Source organism: Protopterus annectens, chromosome 6.part0 (genome assembly GCF_019279795.1).
Source record: "Protopterus annectens isolate FY-2018-M chromosome 6.part0, PAN1.0, whole genome shotgun sequence".
Taxonomy (NCBI): Eukaryota; Metazoa; Chordata; order Ceratodontiformes; family Protopteridae; genus Protopterus; species Protopterus annectens.
Genome location: NC_056737.1, coordinates 1469985777 through 1470008327, shown reverse-complemented (window position 1 = coordinate 1470008327; position 22551 = coordinate 1469985777). Strand labels below are relative to the sequence as shown.

At 35.4% G+C, this 22551-nt stretch overlaps 1 protein-coding gene across 1 annotated transcript in view; it reads left to right on the top strand.

Moving 5' to 3' along the window:
• LRP1B (LDL receptor related protein 1B) overlaps positions 1-22551 on the top strand; it is a gene marked incomplete at its 5' end in the record, with an annotated part of 5941474 nt that overhangs the window by 938385 nt on the left and 4980538 nt on the right. Inside the window, one exon of the mRNA XM_044073672.1 lies at positions 3467-3473. Within this exon, the coding sequence (XP_043929607.1) occupies positions 3467-3473 (7 nt within the window). The remainder of the gene's footprint in view (positions 1-3466; positions 3474-22551) is intronic.

Genomic DNA, 22551 nt, shown 5'->3' with positions numbered 1-22551 from the left:
GAACATAATTTCTAATAAGAAACCCAAAGTACTTGGAGAAATTAAACCTAGAGAGAGAAAGACCTGATTGCAAAAACAGATATCCTGGGTTTGATTAGTCAACTGGGTGTTGCAGAAATTAATATGGAGAGTGAAAGTAGAGATGGAACTAACATCTGTTGATCTGTATCAGTGGAGAGGGTGAGATTTGTATACCTGGGTTGTACATTGTGTGCTAGAATCCAAGACATAGATACAGGATCACATAGAAACACCTAATTACAAGTTGGTATATGGCCTTCTTAAAGGTTCTGCTACTCACTGAAGGGGGGTAAAAACACCTCACTAAGGTACACTGCATGGCAAAGCATTCATCACTTATGGAATTGTGCAGTGTGCTATGTTAGGTGCATCACAAAAATATCCCTGGGTGGCTGCCTGGATGATGGATGCACCCTAATTGGCTCTCACAAGGATAGGGAATAAATAGGATGAGTTTTACTTATCAACCACATGGTTAACATATATGAAAGAAGGGTCACAGTAACTTCTATATCTAATATCATAATCAGGTGAACTGCTCTCCATGATTTATCTCCTCATATGGTGCTTTCAGTGGCTTATATTGCCACCGTTAGTGTTTGAACTTATTTTCTAATAATGACTGAATGAGTTTGTATAGATTCTTTTTTTCTGTGGAGACACAGATGAGATTCCTGTAAGAGAGTCCCAAAACAGTCTCTAAATTCTGAGTAGACCTGTCTATCTCTTTCTCTTTCTATCTCTCTCTCTCTCTTTTTCTCCATGCAGAGATTTAATCAGCCTTGTAATATCTTAACTCTTCAAAATGTCAGTCACAATTTAACAATTTCCTCCCAGTTTTAAAACGTCAGTATTTTGTATGTGGAAATTTGTTTACCAGTATATTGAAGACAATTATCACTGATGACGTTACATATGTTCAGTTGTGTGTACTTGCAAATACATTGTTTGAAAATACAATGTTATTATTAATCACTGTATTTTAATTGTGGATTTGCTATCGATATAAACAGTGTGTGTTGTTGTTTATGGTGCTTTTTTATATCTTCCATGCATCTTTCCTTTTATAGATCTTCAGTAGATTTCTTACACTTTGAAATATTGTTTTCTTTACAACTTGACAGGCTTCCATGTACATTTTTATGGAATATATTCATCACTATACATTAGTCTCATGTAGGTTTGGTACAAGATAGAGCTATGTCCAATTCAGTGAACTATATCCATTTATCATATATGAAAATGGAAGTTAGTTTAAACGTTCAGTACATGCTATGCGTTTGATGGACATAGTCAGTTAGTAAATCACCCCTATATATATGAAATTTCTGGGTCAAATCTGGGTTGCATGTCTAGAGTTATATGGGCCCTAGAGGTTGTTAGCCATGTATATACATATAAAACTATGAACCATTTGATTATGTTTTCAAAGCATGTGAATCAAATTTATATCAAGAGAGAAGCAGGAGAGACCCTATCATAAAGCTTTGGAGTTCATGCAGCTTAAAGTGCTTTGATTTACTATAATAGTTCAAGAAAGAACAATGTACTATTGCTGAGTGCTGTGCAGCTTTGAAAACTGTAACACACTTACTGCTGCCTCATAGAAGTGTAAATCACAGAACTGTGGCAGGAAAAATTTAAAACAAGTTAAAGTCTTTGTTTGGCTAAAGAAAGAAAGAACGGTTGAATAAAATGTTTACTTTTAAAGCTTTTCTTTCTCTTCCTACCCCTTGTCTCTGTTAATTCCTTAGCAGAAAAACTGAGCTTAACAGCTGTGAGGGTTGTTTAAGATATCTGTCTTTTTTGTGATTGTGTTGTGTACCAACAATGCTGTACATGCTACAGCTGTTTTCAATAGTTGAGTTTGCATGGGATAAGCATTATGTGGTAAATACCAGCAGATGGTCATTCAGATTGTAGGACAGTATAGTAATGACCCTAAAGCTGTTTGTTGCTTTTGTCACAGTCTAATACAGACTTTATTGCACTCCTATTTTACTGTCCATTTTTGGTAATCATGATTATTAACTGTGTGCAACCAAATGATGTGCTAGCAGATAACTGTCATGGCATCTTGTCTCCTAGTAATAGTAACTCAACTTTACGGTTCTCTTTGACACAAAGAACCTGACAGCTATTCACTTTTTCAGGTTTCTTTTGCTTGAGAAAAATATCCTCCACAAACAACCGTACTTTACTGTCTGTTGATGTGAACGCTAACAATGTTTATCTCACTAATAAAGTATGCAAGTGATTTATGTACAAATATGGTTTCACATTCAGTTCCCTTGCTGTCACTGACATTTTTTGTATTTAGGTTGATAAAATGATTCATCTGTTTTGACACCAGCAAGATGTGCATCTCTGAGATTTTATTACTCAAGACTCCTAACATTAAAAATAGGAGTTTAATGCCTTTATCAAAGTTAATATCCATTTTCTGACTGGTATTCTGAGCTTGTTTAACATTTCCTCATCCTGGATTACTCTCTAACATCCCATATTAACTTCAAGGGATGGTATTCAAAATATTGCTTACCATTTTCTCAAAAAATCATTTTTTCTAAGCAAACAGTGGTGTACTGCTGTTTAATACTAGAACGGCATGCCTTTACATCTATCCTGGAATGATATCTAAAACTACATTAAAGGAAAACTCTACCTTTGAACTAAAAGAATCTATTTTTTCACTCAACCTTTGTTTTCTGAGTTATTTTAACATGTCAAAAGCACTCTGACTGCTTCTTATAGAACTTTAATATGTTTTCTGCAAAATGGCCATGAATGAGGTGTGACATATCAACGTCGTCTTATTATTTTTTAATCTTTTCTCTTCCCCATAATCCATTTCAAGTCTGCCTTATATGAGTCATTCTAGACATAAGAAAGTAGTGGTGTATTCCCATTCCATTGACATATAATGGGATTAATGTCAGTCTCTGTCATCTTAGATACTGCCTGTAACAGGACTGCTTCATTTATTTCTTGAATGGCCCTCATTTGTCTGTCTCTTAGTGCTTGTTTTACAGCATACTAAGGAATTATACAGCTGCAACTAAAACAGTTGCTAAATTGCAGGGTTTTTTTTCAAAGTATCTTTTTGTAGTCCAAGATGAACTGACAGCCCCCCGCATGTTGGTAAATGTGCTGATACTTTGCAAGACAAAAATATTTTCTGTCTTTTCTCTAAACTTGCAGACTTATTTGATGCTACATTCAAGCCATCTTAAAATGTAAAGTAGTATAAACAAAAAGTTCAAAATTTAGCATTTCAGTACTGTGATGCTGCTTATGTAAATTTGTCAAAAGAGGTGACAACTACCTTTGAACCACTGACCAATGTAATTGCTCTGTTTTGATATGAAAGGCATGGCTACATTGGACGTAGCTGTGAATCAGTGTAAGTTCTCTTCTTTTCTGCAATACAGATAATGGAAAATAGTTTCACACCTCTCTGTTTTATTTACAGCAGCCTTACCTGACTACAAATTTCCCTGTGTCTGTGGTATGTCATGCAGGTGCAGATAAATTCGTCTACAACTTATGTGAGAAGTTAAGCTTAAAAAAAAATGGGTGGTCTTTCCCTTCCTTTGATATCAAAGTGAGGAAATGAAAGTTTTATAAAGTACAAGCAGGTATCACGTGCCTACGCAGAACTTGAATCGTACTGTAGGCAGAAAAGCAACCTACGAGTTGAGTTAAACTGTAGGGGAAGATGTAGTTTTTCTTTAGGACTACACATATACTCAGACTTATGGTCCAAAATATGTACTTAGTTTTTAGTAATATTTAGAGACACCTTCAGAATGATAGTGTTATTTGCTCTCTTATTATATATCTACATGTTCTCCTCTAATCTAAAAACATCAACTTGTGTTCAGTAACATCTGTACTATGGTAATATAATATACATGGCAGTCATTTCAAAGTATTGGCTCAGTGTCATTAGAAGCTAGCTGTAGAATTCTGATTCCCAGCTTTTTTTCCTTAGAAACAGTGGCAAATTGTTCCATCAGACTGCAGGGCTGTAACCCCCCCTCCCCCCAGCTGTGGAAAGAAAAAGAAAGAACAATGATTTAAAAAACAAAATATGTATTTGTATAGTATATATACTACTGTATAGTATACTGGCTGGCTGCTCAATTGCGCATCCGAATGACTCACTGTTAAAGTCCCAGGACTTGAACTGTGCATGCTCAGTGAGTTCTGGATTTAAAAAAAAACTAGTTTCTGTAAATCCAGACTGTTGTAAAAGCAGTTCAGATTAAGGAGAGAAGGCATCAGTGTGATGCCCAGATGTCTATGTGGTTTGTAACCACAGTAAAGTGGAAGGGGATCGAACTGCCACGTCCACAGTCATGTACTTGACATGGATGGCTGGATGGCTATTGATTAGTTCTCACTCTCTTCTCATGCTTTGCATGCTGGGAAAAACAAAGTGAGAAACCAATCAGTAGAAGACTGCAGTACTTTGGTTTAGTTTAGACAGAGGAGTTTGTAACTTTGATCGGATCATCAGACAGTGACTGAGGCACTGAGAGCTGACTAGAGAGTCTGAGACTGTGCAGTCCAATGAAGTTTATGCAGGCAGTAAGTAAACAACATAATCAGAATTAGAGCACTAGATTTCATCAAAGTTCAATAAACAGGTACCACTGGCCTAATGAAAGCATAATTGTTTTTTTTTATTTCAGATCAGTATATTTTCCAAGTTATTATTATTATTATTTTTCTGGGAAGAAATATATACAGTCAAAGAGTAAAGTTCTGCACAACTTGCACATTAAAGCTCAGGCCTTGTCCTAAAAGGAAATTGCTACAACCATTTCATTGCTCATGGGTGTCTTTTAGTATAGTTAGTCATTTAGGCACTACTATCAAATGTTCACCAATTCTTTTTTCAACAGCCATTTTCCCATGGCACTTTGGTTCAGCAATGAACCAATTATTTCTAAAAACGCAGACAACACCTGCTTTACAGACTAAAGGAGCATATTTCCTAAACTTCCCAATATTAGTACTGTGGTGGGTCTATAGCATGGGGCGTGTGCACTTAACCAAACCAAGAAAAGCTGCTCAAGCAAGTTTACATAAATAACCAAATATCACCTCCCAGGTGGTGATAATCCTCATTCTGCTGGTAGGGGGTTGGGCAGTGGTGACGATGACGATGGTGATGAAGATAATGAAAAGCCCTGCAGAGACAGTCAGCATCAGCAAAGCAGAGTAGTGATAAACAATACAAAATACTGAGAGTTTATATTATAAAAAAAATCAGTAAAGTACAAAGTGCACAAAACACACTCAAACCTCCACCCAGCGCCTATTGGGTGTTAACACACACAAAAAAGGTTTGGCAAACAAAATCACACTTACATTTTTTATGCAACAGACAACTAACTTGGTGTGAGTTAAGACAATATGCTGCTGCAGAAAGAATTGAACATGTGACTCCTCTTCTGCCTCAGTGTCCCCACAGAGACTGTTTATTGCAGAGGTGATTTCATCTGATACTGCAGAACCGGGCAAGGGACAATGGACAGGGTAGAATGTCACCACGGTCCCCTCAGAGTGGATGTATCCCTTGGTTTATTCCCAGTCATGCTGTACCCCTGAATATTCTTCTCTGTGGATGAGGTGGTAGTAGTAGCCTTTCCCAGCCTGCTAGGGCACCCTCGGGTACCATATCAATTTGTGATAATAGCTGATGAGGTGCCTTAATTATTTCATTGCAATGGAATAAAGCAGTTACTCAAAGCCAGCAAGGGGGCGCTTACATTCTGCTGTATACTGATTTTTTAATTGTATTATTATTATTATTATTATTATTATTAAATATTATTTTGCAATGTGTTCCTAATTTACCTTGGTAATCCCAAAACTTTTTCTTGATGTTTTGCAGACAACCCACTAGTTCCAGGTCAGGGGCTGGCTTTATTGTTGCGTTGGGGCAGCCCTGAAACGTAAATGTGTTTCCTCTGCGTCACTTCCATAGATAGCCTCGCTGGATTGTAGGCATCTTTGGGGGGTTCTTCATGCATTCGGATCAGTCACAGAGGTGTGTGATAACATTACATCAGTGGATGCTCTACATCAGCAGTTCACCAGTGAAAGAGGGGTACACCCAATCACACTCCGAATGATTCGCTTCTGCTTAGTTGGTCCTGATCATATGGATGCTGTAAAGTATATTACAGGTGGCTGAGGAAAGGCATAAATAAATCTAAAACGGGAAATATTCAGGAGCTAATGTGTTAGTCAAATGCCTCAGTGTGATTTCCCGAATGCATTTTTTAAAAATAAATGTTTGGAAAATAGGTCTGTGCATTAGAAATCAAATCAACCATTGCACTAATAAATAAACCTGCACTTCTTAGGAACTACAGTAGTCTTTGCACACTTGCAGTCAGAAACGCCACCTGCACTTATTTTCTTAAGATCATCCTTAGTTGGGCTGATATGACATTGGGGCATAAAAATTGGAAGCACTGATATTATTAAAAAAAGGATCGAAAATCAGTAAGAAACATTTGGCTCAGGGTACCTAGTAAAAGATTGTACCCCTGCATGTATTGTTTGTATAATTTCCTAGATAGGTTCATAAATAACAGTTTCTAAGTCTTCAGCAGTTGGAAGAAGACTCCAGATATGTCTTTATTTATTTATGCAGGTGTGTACATATAAATATGTACCTGCTTACATGTGTTTGTTAACTGGCTGGTTGAGGTAGGGTAGTGAGCTTTATTTCATCAACCCTGGCACAGAACTAAGTAGCAATATCCTAATACAAACATAGTGAGGCAACATAGTAAATGTATTATATATAACACAAAGGATTATTAAATGTGTATTTATTTACATTCTGCTTACAGTGTTAGCCCTCCTGGGTGATTGCCAGTTTACAATAGGGAGGAAACCTGAGGATGAAGTCTCCAGAACACAACTGAAAGCAAAAAGAAAAAAAATCAGGAAGAAAAATAATACACCATAACAATATACAGAAAAGAAACCACATTCATGTGCTGTGGCAGTCAGGTCACTGGCTCATTAGAAGCAATACAGATAGCAGAGCTTATAGGGCAGATAATGCTAGAAATTATACTGACAGTTAAAGACTGCTATCAGGTGCATTGGGAGAAATGTGATCAAGGGACAAGAGGTGAAATGTCTGCAATATGATACATATACCAGGTGCAGCAAATAGAAATACCAAACACTTGCAACATTTAACAGAGAATACATATTACAGATGTCAAAGCAACTGTATAAAAATGTGAATTATCAAGTATTGAACATGAAAGGTTCAGAAATTCAATATGTTAATGAAGGACTCATTTTCAAAGAACAGGCTAAACAAACGTAAACAAATAGAGATGTCATAAACATACAGGTAGACAAGTTATTTTTTACAGAGGGCACTGATGAAATAGAAGGTTATACCAGGAAAAAGAAATAAAACACAAGTGCTCAAACTATACTAATTTAAGAACTGCACTAAACATAAGTCACTCTTTTTTTTTAATTCACTGAAGAAACAGAGAAACATCCTGCTACATAAAATATTAAATTTGGACAAATGCTCCTTCTCCATATTCTGAATCCAAGACGTCTATTTGTGATCTTCTGATTAATGTTTTGTGCTTTCTTTATAAAAATATTAATGTTTTTGAAATTACTTCAGTTTGTTAGAAAGCATAAGCTGGAGAAATGCAGCCCTGGTACTAAGATCAGAGGATTGCAGGTAGGTAATATATAATATAATAGTAATTTCCATGGAATTATTCTTTGAAATGTGTTTATGCAATAAGTAATAGTTAAAGATAACATGCATATTTAAATCACTGCATAGTTTTCTATTTACAACTGGGTATTATAATAATAATAATAATAATAATAATAAAACATAATACAACTTAGCAAGAGATGTAAGAATAACTTTTCTGATGAATTTGAGGCTTGAAATGCACAACTACTTTTCAGTAGGAACACTCTTTAAAAATGTCTTCAGACCAGGTTAGATTGTATTAAAGTCAAGGGATTCAGTGGCCTGACACCACAGGTTGGTGTCCAATTAACAAAAATACAGTAGGTGCCTTTTTCTTTCCTGTTTTGACTTGAACATACCTTGCAAAAGACTGAAGTAGGTTGCTTCTTCTACAGAGTCGTCATTTTCATTCAGTATGAATGTGCATGAGAGCAAGTTGTAAAGCCAACGAAGGACATTCAAGTTACCTGAAGCCACTTAATATTATTTATTGCACTGAAACAAGCGGATCACTCTAAATATGTGGGTCTGTCAAATGGAGTGCATAGTGGTGCTACATTACATGTATTCAGTTTAGCTAAGAATCTGCCATATTCTTTCTGATAAATGACATGGGATCTTTTGCTTCTAAATGAGCTATACCAGGATATTTAGGTGGGATCTTCATTTTAATATCTCATCTGAAGTCTAGATTTTAAGGCATATAACCCCTAAACTTCCATAGTGACTGGGCATTTATTTCATGTAAACTGCTAAGCATGGCCAGCATTGATCCCACTGTACCATAGCCCTGCCCCTTTCTAGTTGGCCACACCTCTTCCTATTAGCCCACCCATTCACCTGCCTCCTGCAGCCACTTTCTGATTTGAAGTCATCAGATCCGACTGTTTGGAAGAGAATCTTTCATACAATGCACAAACATGGTTTCAGGACCTGTATTGAACAGCTGTCGTAAACAGAAATATAGTTTAGGATAAGTGAATTATTCAGATGGATAAGGTATGTGGGAGGTAAAGGTACTATGCAGCTGGAGATATTGGCTAGGTGACATGTCGTTTAGCTGGACATTTGTATTCAAACTATTTTAACCACTATTGTTTGAACTGTGGCCTCAACAGTGATTAGTTTGTGTGATTAGATAAATCAGGAGCAAGTGACCACCATATTTTTGGGCTCAATACAGATAAGCAATGGCTAGAAGATTACAATCTGAGAGAAGGGGGTTGTAGGAAAGGACTAGCACTGAGTTGGATACAAAGGGATCATTCCCAGGGTTCTATTACAGAACCATTTTCTATGATTATTGGCATAATAGTTGATGATGTTAGAAGATCTTCAAATGTGAGACATTCAATTAATTTTATTGATAAGCTTATGAATGTGAAATTTAGAAAATATACTTTATTAGGTAAATTGATATTAAATCAGTGTATACAGTAGTTGCCCATGATCTTGGCACTGAATGGGTTACTTTTGTGATGCTGGAATCCCGGGAATGTACTATTGCAGAAAAGTCAGTGAATGTACTGATCAGGTACAATTTTTTAACAAAACATTTTTCAGGAGTTTCCATATATTACTTTATCTTGCCTATCTTTTGTTATATTATTGCAAAAGCAAGTTATTTCAAAGTAAGTTACTTGAGTTTTTTTTTATGTTACAGCTTGATTACATTACATAAGGATTTTTATTAAGTGAAAGGCATCTAGTTTCAATGTGCATATCAAAAGTACTTTTCAAAAACAAAATGTGTTGTCCGACCTGATTGAGGGAGTGTTAGGTTATTCAAGGGGATTAAGAAAGTCGATTATACTAAAACCATTAAAATTTAAAATAAGCAGAGATGTGGCAGATGAGATGTTTGATCATAAATTTGGCAAACTCTACTGAAAGTGCCTAATCTCCCTGCCTGCATCATGTATATGTGTTCCACCTGTGATTGTGTAGCACACAATTCCAATAGGCTTGGTTTGCACATGTACTGCAATGTATCACCAAATGACATAAACCACATGATTAATAATGCTTATTAATCTGTGTCACAAATCTGTCACTGAAATTACTATTCAAATCTATGACAACCCCTTCATTCTAAAAAATTTTTTTTGTATTTTTGAAACCATTCTATTGCCTTTCCTCAACAGGTAAATATATATACTTCCCAGTTTAGAAGTGATGATGAGTGGAAAATCGAAATTCAGATATGCAATAAAGTACTATTTTGATATATGTTATATTATTGCAATCAATGTATGCTTGTGCTCTTATATCCTTTTTTTAATGATGTTTTATAGAGAAGGCATCAGTCCACATCTACATGTATCACAGGTACCACAGACATAATTCATCAGGCAATCTGGGAAGCTAAGTGTTGCTTAAATTAATATTTAAAACACTGCAAATAACATTGTCAACATTATAAAGCAAAGATATGCTAATGTGTTACTTAAAACAAATTAATACTTACACTGCAAGCAACATTGGCAGCATTATAAAACAAACATATGCTAATCATATTGCCTGATGAATTGTTTTATTTATTTATTTAACATTTGTTGACCGGGAATGTCCGACTAGGTTCCATAGAGCCTGTTTTCAGCGGAGGCCCGGGGAGAAATGCTCCAGATGCATGTCTTTGGAATGTGGGAGGAAACCGGAGTACCCGGAGGAAACCCACGCAAACACAGGGAGAACATGCAAACTCCACACAGAAGGCACCCCAGCCGAGAATCGAACCAGAGAACCTCTTGCTGTGAGGTGACAATGTTATCCACTGCACCACTGTGTCGCCCATGCACAAATCATGACTTATATTTTAGTAAGAGAAGCACACCAAAGTAAATGGCTGTAGCTGGTAACCACTTGTCAGTCAGAAATAATTGTTATGTCTTTAATTCATGTGCATTTCTGTGGTACCTGTGATACATGTAGATGTGGACTGAGGCCTGCTCTTTTGAAATGTATGTTGAGGAACTAGTGACGAATAAAGATTATTTAAGTGATGAACAGGTGTGCAACATAATCAAAATATTACACAATGGGTAACAAAAATGAAATACGACAGGAAGCAAAACAAGTGTGGCATATTTTTATATTTTTACAAGTCATGATTTAACAGAAGCATCTGAAGAACATATGATGAAATTACTAGGATAACATGAAATAATTCATGCATATACTATGGTTATGTTTAAAATAATTCCATGGTGAGGACATTATTTCAATGTGATGCAGATGATATGCAGGTAATGCTCTGTTTACTGATTCATTAAAAAACAAATTTCTGCAAGAATAAGTACAAAGGTCATCCATTATCATTCAGATATACTATCCTTAATGGATGGCATTTTCTATTACTTGTAAACATGCTTCCTTTTCTAAAAAAATCTGTTTGAAATGGACAAAATGGCATTTGATAAAGTTTAGCATATTTTATCTTGGTGCTGTTATTCAATGCTTTGCACGCTCTATTAATTTGTATTTTAAAAGTCCATTATTTCTGACTGACAAGTGGTTACCAGCTACAGCCATTTACTTTGGTGTGCTTCTCTTACTAAAATATAAGTCATGATTTGTGCATGAGTGGGTCTAATTGAGAATTCTAAAATGTTAAAAAGGGAAATTGTTGAGTCCTTGAATTATGTATTTCTTCAACACAGAACCAGCAGATTTCCAGCATTAAATTATACTATTTTTGAATGAAATAAAACAACACAATCAGATTTACTGGCATATTACATTATGCATGTTATATCAGTTAGATATATCTTTGTCATCAGATATATCTTATTTCTTGCACATTATTGCAACTCATTTGAAATACTACAAAAACACCTACATTAAAACGTATTTAATAGAAGTGTATGCAGTCTTAAATGTGAGTAACAATCTTTTCTTAGTTGTTGGTTCTTTAATTTTGAGCAGCTTTTGGTATATTATCTTTAGTCTACAACAGGAGTTAATATGAGAAATAATCACAGAGAGAGTATATGTGGTTCTTCTTAAAGGTAAATACTGCGGTGGTACCCTGCTTATATACCCGCCCCAAGCATTCAGCATTATTGTTTTGTATCAACTAATACTATTAGCATTGCAGTATTACTAAGCATAGAGTTTGCTGATACACACAGCACACAGATACTGACAGAAGAAAGATAAATATTTGTGGATATAAATGAAAATAAAAGCTGGATGTTTGTGGACATAGGTAATATTTCTTATACTTTACTGGGAATAGAGAGATTGTTTAAAAGTAGTCATATGTTGTTGTTGGTCTTTCGGCTTTTCCCGGTTAGGTGTCGCCACAGCGGAACTCTGGTCCACTAATGATTGGCAGTAGATTTTCAGAAATGCCGAGGTGCCAGCTCGACGTTCAACCTTCAACAAAGGCACGCCCGTTTATGCATGTCTTTCGAATGAGGGGAGGACATGCAGACTCTACACAGAAGGCATTCCCTGCACTCCAGCCAAGAATCGAATGGGAGAACCTCTTGCTGTGAGGTAACAACGCTACTGCTGCACCACTGCGGATGTCCTATAATATCTGAAAAGTTTAACTTTCAATTAAACATAGCAGCATTCCCTTGGTGGGGCTTAAAATACAGATAAATTTGCTTAAAGAAATTTATTTTCCCTCAAAATAATGGCATTTTATGAAGAGGTAAGACCCTGAAAAGTCATGATTAGTTTATGGTTTTTGAACATAATGCTAATAATAACTTAATTGCCATTTAATTATACTTATGTTATAATTAAAAGTGGGTTCTGTATATAGCAACCACATTGTCACCTACTCAAGAATAAGTCAGTCAGCAATGAATGTAGCAGAATGGCATCCTTTATTTTTTCCTAGTGTCATGGTAGAAGAAGGGAATAAAATAATCATCAGTTTAGATGCACCTGTTGGAACTGTGTTTGGAGGCTAGAATGTAAGCATATGCACATTGTGTGTTTGTGTGTGTGTTACTCTTGCTTGGACAAGTGCTCATAGCAAGCAAGGGAACTGACTTAAAATCACAAAGATAAAAGATGATAATGTTGATTATGGGATTCATAAATATCACTATTAATCAATAAACTAATGCTTACTTACTGATCTTGCATACAGCAATTCTTTAGAAATTAAATTATATGTATAAATTGTTTTTAATATATACTATATTAGGTTCTCCCATTCGATTCTCGGCTTGGCATGGGAGTACCTTCTGTGTGGAGTCTACATGTCCTCCCCGCGGTTGGGTAGCGTTTGAAAGACATGCGTGCGTATATGGGCTTGCCCTCGTTGAAGGTTGGGCGTCGAGTTGGCACCTCTGCATTTCATAAAAATCTACTGCCAATCATTAGTGGACCGGAGTTCCGCTGTGGCGACCCCTTACAGGGAAAAAGCCGAAAGACAAACAACAACAACTATATTGAGTATGCATTAAGAGTTTCTGTTTTTCCTCAATCATCTATGTAAGTTTTTATATACAGAGATCAATCTTTATGCACAGCAGTATTATAATTTGTACGGCTTTAAGATTGAACCCAAGTGGCATAAAAATGGAGCTCAGTTACAAAATAAGGTAAAGGTGTATGTTGTAATATTACTTTTCATTTTAATCAAATTCGTTTTTTATTACATATATTTATATTGTACCTCTGCTGTCTTCTACACAAAATTATCAGTCTGAGTATCTTGGGTGAGAGACCAACATTACTTGGTAATGCTCTCTGTCTTAGAATGGTTAATTTTTAATGTATGATAGGACTATAAACTAGATTAATATTTTTTAGATGTTACTGAGCATTTGATCTCATTATATTAACAACAGTAACAAAAAGAAACAAAAAAAAAAAAATAAAATAAAATCAGAAAACCAGTAAGCACAATATACAAATTTAAGACTTTAATTGAGTGGGTTTGGCATTGACTGAATTACCAGACTTCATCAGAATAGCTAATGGTACACAAGAACACATTTAAGTATATGTAAAATCAGAGTTCAAAATTCAGTACAGTGATACTTAATAATAAATCTGAAAGCTAATACTAAAACCTATACTAGCACAAATAATATATATAATAAGTTATACCTAAACTGAAACAATTCTTGTCAAATCTTATTTGACAGGAAAGAAGTATATTTGCCAGAGCAAATAATAGTGGATAAATTTGACTGCCTTGCTCTGTTGCTTCTACTAGCTTAGCTGTTCTTGAGATAGTATATCTCTTCTAATATACAGAAAAAAATATATATTTTAAACATAAAAGTATTTAAATTCAATGCAAAGATATTTCAAGCAAAGATGTAAAACTGTTCTGTGCCTAAACTCAGAAGTAAATTATTATTTTCATTTACTAAATTCACTAAGCAGAGGTACTTCAAAGTATCATATTCTGTTTTATTAACCAATACGTCATTCAACCAGGCATTACTGTCATATGTCCTTGAGAGATAATGCACTTGAATATTTTGGGATCAATACTAACCCCTTATCTAAAGATTACAAGTTATTACGACACCATGACTAATAGCCAAATGAACAGGTGCTGAGACATTTCACTTTTTACTTATATATTTAATACCAACATCTTTGGGAATTATTTTTTAAATGAATAAATTAATTTTAAAAGATTTTTCCACCTAAAGGATAACTTGCATACTTGGCATATATTGTTTCATTAGGGTATTATTTGTGAGCTCAGATAGGGGCTTTATTTGTGGGTGGGGTGATGTTTCAAAGTGGCTTGACTACTGATATTAGAAAACCAAAATAGAAAGTGATTAATCTGGCTTGTTGGAGGCTGTTTATGCGTATGTGGAGGGTAGGGTGGAGAGAACATATCTGTGAAAAAAAATCATCATGGTTTTTGTTTTTGTTCAGTTTGTGCTACTGAATCACATTAGGACTGTCTTTCAGTAAGGGTACATTTTACTGAAATAGTATTCATGAATTATCATTTACAACATAAGAGTCTCGGTCCCTATTTGTTTGTTCCTGAAAATGATGTTTTCCAGCATTTGAAATGTTAATAGGAAAGAGAAGAAAATACATTGTAAAGATATATGAATTTGCACATACAATTCAACTTCGAGTGGTTCCATTACCTCTGGCCATAAAAGACTAACCTGCTGCATTCCCAGATCTATTCCTTAAACAAGAGTGGCACTGTGAACTAACATCAGGTGGCACAGTGCCTCAGCAAATTTGTTTTGGCTAGGCTTGAAAAGGCTCCAGGGCATTTAGCCTAGTACACACTTATGAACTTATAAACCTAAGAGTACTTCAAACTGTCAAACACTCTCATTGATATAACTTTGTATTGAAAAGCTTCACTATTAAGGATAATTTATCAATAGATACGCAAGACTGCTAAGTGACACTTTACCTACTTTTTCTTAGCTACAAGTACATTGGTTTGGGGGTTTGTATAATGGTTAAGGTACTTGCCTCACAGACAAGAGGAACAGATTTAATTTTCACTATACACAGTGATCCGAGTGGATGAGGGGCATTGACTATAACTCTGATATGAGATATATAACAATAAGTATCCTTTTTTTTGCTTATTTTTACAGGTTATTGCTTCTAGCAATTTATATAGCACATTTTACTGCATGCTGCATACTTCTGACTGTATTATATTGCTATTAACTAATTTGCATGGTTAAACTAAAACTGTCTGCCTTACAGGGCCTGGTAAATAAGGTTTTTACTGTCTCACTGTTTGTAAACCTTTATAGCTAGTTTCACTGTGTGAAAGGTATTAGCGGTAAATTTTCTGTACTTGTTAAGCACCTATTTGTTCTGATTTCCTGCAAAGGAGTGTATCATATAACTGATTTGTTTGCAGTTAAAATCATTCTATAGAGTCTCCTGGCTCCTTTATCTGTTTAAAATTTTCATTTTGTGGCTCACTGCTGTTCTTCTGCTGTGATAAACATTTCTGTATTGTTTACTGTCTTAAAGAGTGTAGGCTAGTAGCTTTAGAATTGTCCTAGTTCAGATCCGCTGTCTCTGGGCCTGTTTGTTTTTGCAGTAGCTGTTCTGAGCACATGTCCAGGCCACCTTGAATTAGCAGAAGCCTTTCTTTACCTTCGTGGCCGTATTGTGTTGATTGGCTACTGGCTGGTGGAGGTTAGATGGTCTAGGGCTTGCAGTAAGCACTCATTGGTTCTTTTGAGCTTTTTTTTTTTTTAAAGTTGTTTAAGGTTGTATCTTCTGGAATTTAAGCCCTAACTTTGAGAGGATTTATTTCTATACACACTGAGCAGAGTTGAGGAGGGGCATTGACTACAACTCTGATCTGAGATATATAACAAAAAGTATCCTTTTTTTTAATTTTTTAAATTTTTATTAGTTATTGCTTCTAGCAATTCATGTATAGCACTTTTTTATTGCCTGCTACATACTTTTTACTGTATTTTATTTCTATTAACTAATCTGCATGATTAAACTAAAATTGGCTGCCTTACAGGGCCTGATTAATAAGGTTTTTACTGTCACACTGTTTGTAAAGCTTTTTAGCTAGTTTCACTGTGTGAAAGGTATTAATGGGTAATTTTCTGTACTTGTTAAGAACCTTTTCGTTTGTTCTGATTTCCTGCCAAGGAGTGTATCATATAACTGATTTGTTTGCAGTTAAAATCATTCTATAGAGTCTCCTGGCTCCTTTATCTGTTTAAAATTTTCATTTTGTGGCTCACTGCTGTTCTTCTGCTGTGATAAACATTTCTGTATTGTTTACTGTCTTAAAGAGTGTAGGCTAGTAGCTTTAGAATTGTCCTAGTTCAGATCCGCTGTCTCTGGGCCTGTTTGTTTTTGCAGTAGCTGTTCTGAGCACATGTCCAGGCCACCTTGAATTAGCAGAAGCCTTTCTTTACCTTCGTGGCCGTATTGTGTTGATTGGCTACTGGCTGGTGGAGGTTAGATGGTCTAGGGCTTGCAGTAAGCACTCATTGGTTCTTTTGAGCTTTTTTTTTTTTTAAAGTTGTTTAAGGTTGTATCTTCTGGAATTTAAGCCCTAACTTTGAGAGGATTTATTTCTATACATGAGCAGAGTTGAGGAGGGGCATTGACTACAACTCTGATCTGAGATATATAACAAAAAGTATCCTTCTTTTTAATTTTTTTAATTTTTATTAGTTATTGCTTCTAGCAATTCATGTATAGCACTTTTTTATTGCCTGCTACATACTTTTTTACTGTATTTTATTTCTATTAACTAATCTGCATGATTAAACTAAAATTGACTGCCTTACAGGGCCTGATTAATAAGGTTTTTACTGTCACACTGTTTGTAAAGCTTTTTAGCTAGTTTCACTGTGTGAAAGGTATTAATGGGTAATTTTCTGTACTTGTTAAGAACCTTTTCGTTTGTTCTGATTTCCTGCCAAGGAGTGTATCATATAACTGATTTGTTTGCAGTTAAAAGCATTCTGTAGAATCTCCTGGCTTCTTTATCTGTTTGGCTCACTGCTGTTCTTCTTCAGTGATAAACATTTCTGTAGTGTTTACTTTCTAAAAGAGTGTAGGCTAGTAGCTTTAGTATTGCCCCAGTTCAGATTTGCTGTCTCTGGGCCTGTTAGTTTTTTCCAGTGATTGTTCTGAGCACATGACCAGGCCATCTTGAATTAGCAGAAGCCTTTCTTTACCTTTGTGGCAGGATTGTGTTGATTAGCTGCTGGCTGGGGGAGGTTTGGATGGTATAGGGCTAGTGGTAAGCACTCATTTGCTCTTGTGAGCTTTTTTAAAAAAGGTTGTTTAATGTTGAATATTCTGGTATTTAAGCCCTAACTTTGGGAGGATTTCTGTCTATACACACTGAGCCGAGTGGAGGAGGGGCTTTGACTACATTTGACTATATTCTGAGATATATAACAATAAGTATATTTTTTTGCTTTATTTTTACTAGGTATTGCTTCTAGCAATTTATATATATAACATTTTTATTGCCTGCTGCACACTTTTGACTGTATTTTATTGCTATTAACTAATATGCATGGTTAAACTAAAATTGTTTGCCTTACAGGGCCTGGTAAAAAAGGTTTTTACTGTCACACTGTTTGTAAACCTTTATAGCTAGTTAGACTGTGGGAAAGGTATTAGCAATAAATTTTCTCTAATTGTTAAGCACCTATTTGTTTGTTCTGATTTCCTGCCAAGGAGTGTATCATATACCTGATTTGTTTGCAGTTAAAAGCATTCAGTAGAGTCTCCTGGCTTCTTTATCTGTTTACAATTTTCATTTTGTGGCTCTCTGCTGTTTTCTGCTGTGATAAACATTTCTGTATTGTTTACTGTCTTAAAGAGTGTAGGCTAGTAGCTTTAGTATTGTCCCAGTTCAGATTTGCTGTCTCTGGGCCTTTTTGTTTTTGCAGTGATTGTTCTGAGCATATGACCAGGCCATCTTGAATTGGCAGGAATTAGCAGAAGCCTTTCTTTACCTTCATGGCAGTATTGCATTTATTGGCTACTGGCTGGTTGAGGTTAGATGGTCTAGGGCTTGCAGTAAGCAACCATTGGTTCTTTTGAGCTTTTTTAAAAAAAGTTTAAGGTTATATCTTATGGCATTTAAGCCCTAACTTTGTGAGGATTTCTGTCTATACACACTGAGCCAAGTGGAGAAGGGGCATTGACTACAACTATGATCTGAGATATATAACAATAAGTATCCTGTTTTTTATTTATTTTTTTATTAGTTATTGCTTCTAGCAATTTATGTACAGCAATTTTTTATTTTTATTTGTTTTTATTTTTATTAGTTATTGCTTCTAGCAATTTATGTATAGCACTTTTTATTGTCTGCTGCATACTTTTGCTGTATTTTATTTCTATTAACTAATCTGCATGGGTAAACTAAAACTGTCTGCCTTACAGGGCCTAATAAATAAGGTTTTTACTGTCACACTGTTTGTAAAGCTTTTTAGCTAGATTCACTGTGTGAAAGGTATTAATGGGAAATTTTCTGTATCTGTTAAGCAATTATTTGTTTGTTCTAATTTCCTGCCAAGTAGTGTATCATATATCTGACTTGTTTGCAGTGAAAGGCATTCTGTAGAGTCTCCTTGCTCCTTTTTCTGTTTAAAACTTTCATTTTGTGGCTCACTGCTTTTCTTCTGCTGTGATAAACATTTCTTTATTATTTACTGTCTTAAAGAGTATAGGCTAGTATCTTTAGTGTTGTCCCAGTTCACATTTGCTGTCTCTGGGCCTGTTTGTTTTTGCAGTGGTTGTTCTGAGCACATGACCAGGCCATCTTGAATTAGCAGTAGCCTTTCTTTACTTTCATGGCAGGATTGCATTTATTGGCTGTTGGCTGGTGGAAGTTAGATGGTCTAGGGCTTGCACTAAGCACTCAATGGTTCTTTTGAGCATTTTTAAAAAAGTTTAAGGTTATATCTTATGGTATTTAAACCCTAACTTTGAGAGGATGTCTGTCTATCCACACTGAGCCGAGTGGAGGAGGGGCATTGACTACAACTCTGATCTGAGATATATAACAATAAGCATCCTGTTTTTTTTTTATTTTTATAAGTTATTGCATCTAGCAATTTATGTATAGCACTTTTTATTGTATGCTACATACTTTTTGCTATATTTTATTTCTATTAACTAATCTGCATGGCTAAACTAAAATTGTCTGCCTTACAGGGCCTGATAAATAAGGTTTTTACTGTCACACTGTTTGTAAAGCTTTTTAGCTAGATTCACTGTGTGAAAGTTATTAGTGGGAAATTTTCTGTACCTATTAAGCAATGATTTGTTTGTTCTAATTTCCTGCCAAGTAGTGTATCATATAACTGATTTGTTTGCAGTGAAAGGCATTCTGTAGAGTCTCCAAGCTCCTTTTTCTGTTTAAAACTTTAATTTTGTGGCTCACTGCTTTTCTTCTGCTGTGATAAACATTTCTTTTTTGTTTACTGTCTTAATGAGTATAGGCTAGTAGCTTTAGTGTTGTCCCAGTTCACATTTGCTGTCTCTGGGCCTGTTTGTTTTTCAGTAGTTGTTCTGAGCACATGACTAGGCCATCTTGAATTAGCAGAAGCCTTTCTTTACCTTTGTGAATGGGTTGTGTTGATTGGCCCCTGGCTTGTTGATGATGGATGGTGTAGGGCTCATGGTAAGCACTCATTGGTTCTTTTGAGATTTTTTAAAAAGTTGTTTAAGTTTCTACTTTCTGATATTTAAGCCCTAACTGAGAGGATTTCTGTCTATACACACTGAGCCGAGTGGAGGAGGGGCATTGACTACAACTCTGATCTGAGATATATAACAATAAGTATCCTGTATTTTTGCTTATTTTTACTAGTTATTGCTTCCAGCAATTTATATATAGCACTTTTTATTATCTGTTGCATACGATTTACAGTATTTTATTGCTATTAACTATTCTGCATGGTTAAACTAAAATTGTCTGCCTTACAGGGCCTGATAAATAAGGTTTTTACTGTCACACTGTTTGTAAAGCTTTTTAGCTAGTTTCACTGTGTGAAAGGTATTAACGGGAAATTTTCTGTACCTGTTAAACAATTATTTGTTTGTTCTAATTTCCTGCCAATGAGTGTATCATGTAACTAATTTGTTTGCAGTTAAAAGCATTCTGTAGTGTCTCCTGGCTCCTTTATCTGTTTAAAACTTTCATTTTGTGGCTCACTGCTGTTCTTCTGCTGTGATAAACATTTCTGTATTATTTGCTATCTTAAAGAGTGTAGGCTTATAGCTTTAGTATTGTCCAAGTTCAGATTTTCTGTCTCTGGGCCTGTTTGTTTTTTTTAGTGGTTGTTCTGAGCACATGACCAGGCCATCTTGAATTAGCAGAAGCCTTTCTTTACCTTTTTGGCAGGATTGTGTTGATTTGCTGCTGGCTCATGGATGATGGATGGTGTAGGGCTTGTGGTAAGCGCTCATTGGTTCTTTTGAGATTTTTTAAAAAAGTTGTTTAAGTTTGTATATTCTGGTATTGAAGCCCTAACTGTGAATATTTCTGTCTATATACACTGGGCCGAGAGGAGGAGGGGCATTGACTGCAACTCTGATCTGAAATATATAACAATAAGTATCCTGTATTTTTGCTTATTTTTACTAGTTATTGCTTCCAGCAATTTTTATATATATATATATATATATATATATATATATATATATATATATATATATATATATATAGCACTTTTCATTGTCTGCTGCATGCTTTTTACTGTATTTTATTACTATTAACTATTCTGCATATTTAAAGTAAAATTTTCTGCCTTACAGGGCCTAAGTAAGGTTTTTACTGTCACACTGTTTGTAAACTTTTTAGCTAGCTTCAGTGTGTGAAAGGTATTAATTGGAAATTTTCTGTACCTGTTAAGCAATTATTTGTTTGTTCTGATTTCCTGCCAAGGCGTGTATCATATAACTGATTTGTTTGCAGTTAAAAGCATTCTGTAGAGTCTCCTGGCTCCTTTATCTGTTTAAAACTTTCATTTTGTGGCTCACTGCTGTTCTTCTGCTGTGATAAACAGTTCTGTATTGCTTACTGTCTTAAAGAGTGTAGGCTAGTAGCTTTAGTATTGTCCCAGTTCAGATTTGTTGTCTCTGGGCCTGTTTGATTTTGCAGTGGTTGTTCTGAGCACATGGCCAGGCCATCTTGAATTAGCAGAAGCCTTTCTTTACCATTGTGGCAAGATTGTGTTGATTGACTACTGGCTGGTGGAGGTTATATGGTCTAGGGCTTGCAGTGAGCACTCATTGTTTTTTTTTTAGTTTTTTTTTTTTTAAAGTTGTTTAAGGTTGTATATTTTGGTATTTAAGCCCTAACTTTGAAAGGATTTCTGTCTATACACACTGAGCCAAGTGGAGGAGGGGCATTGACTACAACATTGATCTGAGATATATAACAAATCCTTTTTTTCTTATTTTTACTAGTTTCTGCTTCTAGAAATTTATATATAGCACATATTTGTATTGACTGCTGCATACCTTCTACTGTATTTTATTGCTATTAACTAATCTGCACAGTTAAAGTAAAACTGGCTGCCTTACATGGCCTGATAAATAGGGTTTCACTGTCACACTGTTTGTAAAGCTTTTTAGCTAGTTTCACTGTGTGAAAGGTATTAACAGGAAATTTTCTGTACTTGTTAAGCACCTATTTGTTTTTTCTGATTTCCTGCCAAGGAGTGTATCATATAACTGATTTGTTTGCAGTTGAAAGCTTTCTGTAAAGTCTCCTGGCTTCTTTATCTGTTTAAAACTTTCATTTTGTGGATCACTGCTGTTCTTCTGCTGTGATAAACATTTCTGTAGTGTTTTCTGTCTAAACAAATGTAGGCTAGTAGCTTTAGTATTGTTTCCAACCTCCCTTCCTGTTGGTGTGTTGCTGTTATACTTGTTGGCTTTGCAGTTGCTCGCCCCTACTGTAAATTTAATCTGGGACACTCCTACCAGTCTAGTGTCATTAGCTCATTCTACCTAATAAAGAGAAAACATTTGAGAAGCCCAACCCACTTAGTTTCCTAACCTTGAATTATCTTCTGCTTCTCCTCTGTCCCCTTCTTTACAAAAAAAAAAAAAAAACTTTGCTAGAATCTCCCTCTGTTCTGCTTAACTGTAGCAAAAAAAAATTTCACTTGTTTCTTGCCTTTCCTGTAACTAGTCTAGTCCAGATACAGATTTGCTGTATCCAGGACTGTTTGCAAGCTCCTGAGGCCTCCAAGCCTTTCTGTGTTGGAGGGAGCCTGCTAGCTTATCAGTGGGAGTGGTAAGCACTAGGTTACCTATGTACCACATAA